The sequence below is a fragment of the Geotrypetes seraphini genome, chromosome 5, assembly GCF_902459505.1.
Source record: "Geotrypetes seraphini chromosome 5, aGeoSer1.1, whole genome shotgun sequence".
Lineage (NCBI taxonomy): Eukaryota > Metazoa > Chordata > Amphibia > Gymnophiona > Dermophiidae > Geotrypetes > Geotrypetes seraphini.
The window spans coordinates 244,759,765-244,768,505 of record NC_047088.1 but is presented as its reverse complement, the minus strand read 5'-3'; the positions used below and the strand labels follow the sequence as shown (position 1 = coordinate 244,768,505).

Sequence of the window (8,741 nt, the reverse complement as noted above, 5' to 3'; positions counted from 1 at the left end):
AACACGTTCATGTCAAGTCATTTTATCTTAAGAATATAAGCATTCCAGCAACTTTGGTCACCTTCACTGTTTCAGTTGTGCACTAACCAGCCTGCAACACTAAAGAAGAGCAAATGGCTGTTGTGGGGTCTTGAGTACATGACCTGTCTCCTGTCTTCCGCTAGAGAAGACATGATCGAAAGAAAAGGTCATCCATTAAGGTACTGGGTTTTCACATTGTCTGTAAGACTAAATTATTAATAAACCATTATGTATTACCAGAGTAACATTACTGTATTTAATACAGATTGTTTATTGTACTTTGTTAAATGGCTTAGGTCATATTTAATATATGAAATCAGATATTCCAAAGAATACATTGGTTTCTTTATACTTATGTTAGAGATTGGTGTACAGTCAGCAAGGAAGGAGAAAGGTCTGCAGTGAATGTTGAACAAACAGAAACCAAGGCACTTTATTGAGTCAATCGAAACAATGTTTTCAAAAAAGATCCACCTTTGTTTTTAAAGAAACCTGGTGTACAATCTAACCAATACATGTTATCTATGGACTGTGCATTTCTGTATGCTTGTAAGAAACTGGAGCTATACATCTAGCTCACAGGCTAAGAAATATGTAATGTCCAGCGATTAGAAATAAATTATGCAGGGAGTGAGCACCTGTTTCTCTGCATTAAGAAACATCCTTTGGCTGCATGTTCACTATTAGAAAAATCCAAGGTAACATATTATTTTAAAGTAATTAGATATTCAGGGTAAGCCTGATTATCATTAAATATTACAAACATAGAAGGATTTGCAGTATTGTCAGTCACACTGTCGTATAGATTTGTTGGATCTGAGGTGCTTTTAGATGGTGGAGTAACTATGCCTGTTCTCCCAACACAATAATCACCAGCAAGGACTCGGGCAAGATATATGTACTTCTGTCCATTTGCATCAGGTTTTGAGTATTGATTGTGGGCAGAATAGCTCGCCTGAATAGCAAAGTAGGTTCCATTTCCAAATGCAGCAGCTGCAACAGAAAGACATTTTGGAATTAGCTGCTGCTACTGATAATGGCACAGCTTGTAGATAGCCGGTTTGGTGGACCTTAATCCATAGTGAGCTCCCTACCTGCTCTGCACCCCCTCCCCATGATGATCCAGTATTTCCTAGTGTCTCTCATCCACACACACTTCTGGTGTACCTTTTAAAATACAAAAACACACACAAAAAACCTAGTGGAATCTTGTCCGCTGAAATCCTATATAATAAAACGTTAGCGGCGCATGCGCTTTTAAAAAAGGCGTGATTCCTGCCGCTGTGGTGTGTGATCCTTGGCCGTGTTCCATTTTAGAACCCGGCCAAGGATCACTCAGGCCACTCCTCTCCTCCCGCCCTCACCAGCCCGAAGCAAGCTCAACACACCTCCCGCCCTCACCTTACCAACCCGAAGCAAGCTGGAACATACCTCCCGCCCTCACTCACCGCTGCTGCCGCTGCTGCTGATCCTCCTCTTCGGGGCAGCCTGCGATCGTGGCCGGCTTTGGCGGGCCTCGCGGGCTGCTTTCCGGCCTCGGTGGCACATTCCCTCTGATGCATGGGATCGCGTCGGGGGGGAGCGTGCTTCCGGGTTGGGGAGCGGCCTGCGAAGTTCTCTAGGGCCGGCCACAGCGATCGCGGCCTGCTTTGAAGAGGAGCAGGCCAGAAGACGCCGGGATGGAGGGAGGGTAAGCAGGGGGATTAATTCAGGGGGCCAGAGGGAGAGGGAAAGGGGGCTGCTTTGGGGGGAGGGGTGTGCTTAGGGCAAACAGCTTTACTCTGGGGGGGAAGACAGAAGAGGGCCATGGAGAGACAGTTAGGGAGAGGGAAAGGGGACTGTTTTGAGGGGAGATGTGTGCTGGGGGCAGACAGCTTTGCTCAGGAGGGGGGGAGACAGAAGGACACAGACAGCGGCCAAGGAGAGAGAGATAAAGAAACACAGATAGACACATCTATTCTAGCACCCGTTAATGTAACGGGCTTAAAGACTAGTTTTGCACTAAAGACTTTTGTGAACATCACTGGTTGACCTGATTCTTCATCGACCTCACAGATTTGTGTGTGTGTTTGGCTTCTCTGCGGTGTCTTTTCCTCTATTTTTGTCTGCATACCTTTTAAAACTTCAGTTCTGAACTTTGCTGGCAGCAATTATACACCTCTCACAGCTAGCCCCAGAGCCTTCCCTCTGATGCAGTCCCACCTATAGAGACAGGAATTTGCTTCAGAGTGCTTTGGAGGGGGGATAGAGAAACTGGATCATCAATAGTTTGGGAGGTGAGGGAAGAGAGATATGCCAGACTGCGGCTACAGAGCTGGTCAGGGGTTGAATTAAGGAACAGTCTTCAATCTGTGGAGCATGACCCAGGCCCAGATGCACTAAAGTCAGTGATTGATGCTAAATCTGTTTTGACAGATTTAGCGATGATCACATTTGCCCAAAACAGCTCATCGCGTATTTTTCCCTTTGATCACCTATTTTCTGATCTGGCTATGCAAATTAGCTAAAACCCCATGCAAATTAGCCAAGCAATTAAAGCACTAACATCGCTTGGCTATGCACAAAAAAAAAAGGCAAGGATTTTAATGATCTAAAAAAACCGACAGGTCTGCCTGTTTTTTTTCCCCTTTTTTCTTTTTAATGGCACGGATATTTTGTGTGAATTACACATGCAAAATATCTGTCCCATTAAAAAAAAAGAAAAAAAGCTCCCTTCCTCCCATGACCCTCGATAAAGCAATGTTACTTACCGTAACAGTTGTTATCCAGGGACAGCAGGCAGCTATTCTCACTAGTGGGTGATGTCATCAGACAGAGCCCGATACGGACGTCTCACAAGCACGTGTTGCTTGTAGAAACTTAGAAGTTTCGAGATGCCCGCACCGCGCATGCGCCGGTGCCTTCCCGCCCGGAGAGCCGGGCGTGTCTCCTCAGTTCAGGTAGCTAGCCTGAGAAGCCAACCCAGGGGAGGTGGGTGGGACGTGAGAATAGCTGCCTGCTGTCCCTGGATAACAACTGTTACGGTAAGTAACATTGCTTTATCCCAGGACAAGCAGGCAGGTATTCTCACTAGTGGGTGACCTCCAAGCTAACCTCAGTGGGATGAAGGGGGAGTTGGCGACTTAAGAGAATAAATTTTTCAACACTGTTTGGCCAAACTGTCCATCCCGTCTGGAGAAAGTATCCAGACAATAATGTGAGGTGAAGGTGTGAACCGAGGACCAAGTGGCAGCCTTACAGATCTCCTCAATTGGTGTTGATCTGAGGAATGCTACTGAGGCTGCCATTGCTCTGACCTTATGGGCTGTGACCTTACAAGGGAGTGATAATCCAGCCTGGGCATAGCAGAAAGAGATACAAGCCGCCATCCAATTAGAGATGGTGCGCTTTGATACGGGTCTCCCCAACTTATTAGGATCGAAGGGGACAAAAAGTTGGGGGGTGGTTCTGTGTGGCTTGGTACGATCCAGGTAGAAAGCCAAGGCACGTTTACAGTCTAGAGTGTGAAGGGCCGATTCTCCGTGGTGAGAATGGGGCTTAGGAAAGAATACTGGAAGTACGATGGATTGGTTGAGATGAAATTCGGAGACCACTTTAGGCAGGAATTTCGGGTGAGTGCGGAGGACCACCTTGTCGTGATGAAATACTGTGAATGGTGGGTCCGCCATCAATGCCTGGAGTTCGCTGACTCTGCGAGCAGATGTGAGGGCTACAAGAAAAAGCACTTTCCAGGTGAGATACTTAAGAGGAGCCCTGTTGAGTGGTTCAAACGGGGGCTTCATGAGATGGGAAAGGACTACGTTGAGATCCCAAATTACTGGGGGTGGTTTGAGAGGAGGGTTAACATGAAAGAGCCCTTTCATAAATCTGGCGACCACCGGATGGGCCGAGAGGGGTTTCCCTTGTAGAGGCTGGTGGAAAGCTGCAATAGCGCTCAGGTGGACTCGTATGGATGTAGACTTGAGCCCAGATTGAGATAGGTGTAGGAGATAGTCCAGCACGGAGGATAAGGAAGCTCGCTGAGGTTCCTTTGATTTAGAACACACCATGAGGAGAATCTAGTCCATTTCTGGGAGTAGCATTGTCGAGTGGCGGGCTTCCTGGAAGCCTCCAAGATCTCCCTCACTTCTTGTGAGAATTGGTGAGGGGTTACGTTGAGAGGAACCAAGCTGTCAGGTGGAGAGACTGCAGGTTGGGATGAAGCAGTGATCCTTGATGTTGAGTAAGTAGTGAAGGAAACACTGGAAGTGGTACAGGTTCCCTGCTGCTGAGTTGAAGTAGAAGGGAGAACCAAGGTTGTCTGGGCCACCGAGGAGCTATTAGAATCATGGTGGCCTGTTCGAGTTTCAGCTTGACCAGAGTCTTCTGGATCAGCGGGAATGGTGGGAACGCATATAGAAATCGTTTCCCCCAGTCCAGTAGAAAAGCATCTGCCTCGAGGCGATGAGGAGTGTAGATCCTGGAGCAAAACTGAGGCAGTTTGGAGTTGTGGGGAGCCGCAAAGAGGTCTATCTGAGGCGTCCCCCACCGTGTGAAGATTTGGTGAAGGGGGCTGGAATGGAGAGTCCATTCGTGAGGTTGTAGGAGATGCTAAGACGTTGTTCTTCCCCTGAATGTAGACAGCTCTGAGGAAGGCGTTGTGGCGAACCGCCCCAGTCCCAGATTCGTAGAGCTTCCTGGCAAAGGAGGGCCGAGCCCGTGCCTCCTTGCTTGTTGATATAATACATGGCGGCCTGATTGTCTGTGCGAATGAGGATCACCATGTTGTGAAGTAGGTGTTGGAAAGCTTGGAGAGCATTGAAGATGGCTCTGAGCTCCAGTAGATTGATTTGATGTAGTCTGTCCGCACTGGTCCAGAATCCTTGGGTGCGGAGACCATCCAGGTGGGCCCCCCATGCATAGTTCGACGAATCGATTGTGAGAACTTTCTGATGGGGGGGAGAGTGCAACTGCAAACCTCTGGATAGATTCGAAGAGGTCATCCACCAAAGTAGAGACTGCCGAAGAGCAGGTGTGACTACGATGCGTTTGGTTAGTGGATCGGACGTCTGATTCCACTGTGATGCCAGGGTCCACTGGGGGATTCTGAGATGGAGTCTGGCAAAGGGTGTCACATGTACTGTGGAGGCCATGTGGCCCAGGAGCACCATCAGCTGTCTTGCCGGTAGAGTTTGGCGAGTAGACACCGACTGGCAGAGATGAAGAAGAGCCTCCATGCGTTGAAGAGGCAGGAATGCTCGGAGTCGACTGGTGTCCAGGACTGCCCCGATGAAGGGGAGGGACTGAGTGGGTTGTAGGTGAGACTTGGAAAAGTTGATCTCGAAGCCCAAGTTCTGGAGGAGGTTGGTTGTAGCCGAGACCGCCGAAGTGACCTCTGGGGCTGACGGGGCCTTGATGAGCCAGTCGTCGAGGTATGGGAACACCTGTAGTCCCCTGTCCCGGAGTGCCGCGGCCACTACCACCAGACACTTGGTGAAGACTCTGGGGGACGAAGAGAGGCCAAATGGTAGCACTCGATACTGTAGATGCAGATTTCCCACCCGAAATCTGAGGAACTTTCGGGAGGCCGGGTGAATGGGGATGTGAGTGTAGGCCTCCTTGAGATCCAGGGAGCATAACCAGTCGTTCTGCTCGAGGAGGGGGTATAGAGAAGCCAGAGTCAGCATACGAAACTTCTCTTTGACCAGAAACTTGTTGAGGGCCCGAAGGTCCAGAATGGGTCGCAGGTCGCCCGTTTTCTTCGGGACGAGGAAGTATCGGGAGTAAAACCCCCGGTTCAATTGGTCTGACGGGACCGGCTCGACGGCCCGAAGCTGAAGTAAGGTTTGGACTTCCTGGAGAAGAAGGGCGGTCTGTGTCGAGCTTGAAGGATACTCTCTTGGAGGATGGTCCGGGGGAACCCGATGGAAGTGAAGAGAGTATCCGTCTCTTATGATGGTAAGGACCCATAGGTCCGTGGTTATGGCCTCCCATCGATGGTAGAAAAGATGGAGGCGGCCCCCTATGGGAGAGGCTGAGGGGTGCAGAACGGTGTCGGTTATGCTCCCGGGAAGGGAGTCAAAAGGGCTGGGTAGCCTTAGGTGCAGCCGGTGGCTGGGGTTTTTGCTGAGACTTCTGGGGAGGTTGTCTCTTCGCAGGTTGTCTCGCAGCAGGCGTTTGTCGGGGCATGTAACGCCGCTGGTAAATCAGGGGTGGCCTGGAAGGTCGAGACTGTTGAGGTTTGGGTTTGGGCCGCAGGATGGATTGAAAAGATTTTTCGTGATCCGACAGCTTCTTGGTAACAGTTTCGATAGACTCATCGAACAGATCAGCTCCCGCACACGGTACGTTGGCGAGTCTGTCTTGGAGGTTGGGATCCATATCGATTGTACGGAGCCATGCCAGGCGGCGCATGGCTACCGCGCTTGCGGCAGCACGTGCCGAGAGTTCGAATGCATCGAAGGAGGATTGCATCAGCTGGAGGCGTAACTGGGAGAGGGAGGCTACCACCTCCTCGAACTCGAATCGAGCTTGGGTGTCTATGAAAGGAGTGAACTTGTGGAGTACCGGCAAGAAGAAACTCCAGATAGGAAGAGAAAAAGAAGTTGTAGTCAGCACCCGTGACGCCATCATGGAGTTTTGGTAGAATTTTCTACCAAATTTGTCCATCGTTCTCCCCTCTCGGCCCGGCGGGTACAGAGGCATAGACCTGAGAGGGATGAGAGCGTTTGAGAGAGGACTCGACCAGTAGGGATTGGTGAGAGAGTTGAGGGCCTATCGAAACCCTTTATGGTGCACGATGCGGTATCGAGCATCGAGTTTGCTGGGAATCGCCGGTATAGAGTACGGTGTTTCGAAACACTGCATGAAGGTCTGATCCAGCAATTTATGCAGCGGGCGCCGAAGCGACTCCGTTGGAGGGTAGGTAAATGCATTGGTGTCAGATACTCTTCTGGAGTATCGGGAGCCCGTGTCAAGGGTCACATCCAGATCATCCGCCATTTGTCGGGAATGATGAGAAGGACAATTGATCCGCCAGCGTCGGTTTGTGAGACGGGCTGGAGGAGGAAGAGGCCTCCGGGTCCATGGACATCGGGGAATGGCAAGGGGAGTCGGGTACGGTTGTTTCCTCGTACTCCGGTCCTTCCGGTGGGGATACCTCTGAAGAGGGGTATCCCATACGTTGCAGTTTTTTCTGCGGTGACACCTCCGAATGGCGTGAAGAGTGCCAGGATGAGTGTCTGGATCAATGTCCTTCTCGGTGGTGGGACGGAGATCGGGATCGTCTGTGCATCGCATGGTCTCCCGAGGCCCCCAAGTGATGGATAGGGCTGGAAGCGGTGGATCGTAACAGGGGTTGCGATGCAGGTTCTTGCGATGCTACCCAAGTCTGGTAAGGAGTGCGGAAGAACTCTTCCTGACTATGCCCAGGGCTTTGATTATCGATCGAAGGTCTGGTCCCATGTTGGCGCGGGGGCGTAATGGGCTCTAATGGCGGCATATCGGTAAGCGAGGCTTGCCGCGTGGGCATCGCCGCCCTCCCCCGTTCGTCCTCATCGGTTGTCGAGGTCGAACGGTGTGGGGGAGGGGGCGGACCGCCCCTTTGGACCGGTACCGGGAGGTCACCCTGTATGGCAGCGATGAGCCCGGGTCCGATGGTCTGCATGAGCTCAACGAATTGAGCTTCCAGCATGGACCGTAGCGAAGCCGATAAGGAGGGATCCGCACCGAAAGGGGGTCCTCCTGCACGGACATCGCGTTCCTTCGAGGTCGAGTGCTTCTGCTTGGTAGCTTTCGGCACTTTGATGACCACTGGTGGTACTGTGGAAGGAAGAGGTACCTGAACCGAGGAGACCGGGGCAGGCACCGACGTCGAGCTCGTGGATGGTGTCGGGATGAACGATGCCGGTTTCACCACACTCGATGCAGGAGGGGTCGATACCGGTTTTGCACGAACCGGGGAGGTATCAGATGAAGTGGAAGCTGAAGGATCCTTAGCTGCGTCCATCTTGAACATCGACTCCCACAGTAGGCAACGCCGTTTGAATGAGCGTGCCGTAAGGGTAGAGCAAGGCCTGCACGATTTCGGAATGTGGTCAGGACCAAGACACTGCAAACAGCGTCGGTGCGGGTCCGTGAGTGAAATCGCGCGTTGGCACTTGCTGCACTTTTTAAACCCAGTGATTGGCCGGGACATAGGCCGGAAAATCTCCGCCGCGAGGTCGAAGCCAGTAGGCCTGAGCCACGTGGCCGGCCCGTTCGACCCGCCGGAGGAAATAATCTTTTTTTTTTACTGAAAAAGAAATGTACTACAATTAAAATTAAAAGAGAGCGAAAAACGCGGACAAGGAAGGCAAATTTAACTGAATTCAGCTAGCGCATGATGAAGTTGAACTTCTCAGCTCCGCGGAAAGAAAAGAACTGAGGAGACACGCCCGGCTCTCCGGGCGGGAAGGCACCGGCGCATGCGCGGTGCGGGCATCTCGAAACTTCTAAGTTTCTACAAGCAACACGTGCTTGTGAGACGTCCGTATCGGGCTCTGTCTGATGACATCACCCACTAGTGAGAATACCTGCCTGCTTGTCCTGGATAAACACAGTACCGTAAATCCCAAACACTAGTGAAAATCAGCAGGAGGGATACCCATTGGGTTATTCCATGTCAAGTGATCAAGGGCTCCCTGCATGACCCTCACGGATTTTGATGAAACTTCATATGCAGAGTCCACCATGTCTCAAAC

At 51.1% G+C, this 8,741-nt stretch overlaps 1 protein-coding gene across 4 annotated transcripts in view; it reads right to left on the bottom strand.

The window, feature by feature from the left end:
• Positions 1-423: 423 nt before the first annotated feature.
• The window catches only part of PARP14 (poly(ADP-ribose) polymerase family member 14), a 96,845-nt gene continuing 88,527 nt past the window's right edge, over positions 424-8,741 (bottom strand). For all 4 annotated transcript variants that reach the window (XM_033945235.1, XM_033945236.1, XM_033945233.1 and 1 more), the window contains one exon: positions 424-1,014. In XM_033945235.1, coding sequence (XP_033801126.1) covers positions 728-1,014 — 287 coding nt within the window. In that variant the 3' untranslated portion in view covers positions 424-727. The remainder of the gene's footprint in view (positions 1,015-8,741) is intronic.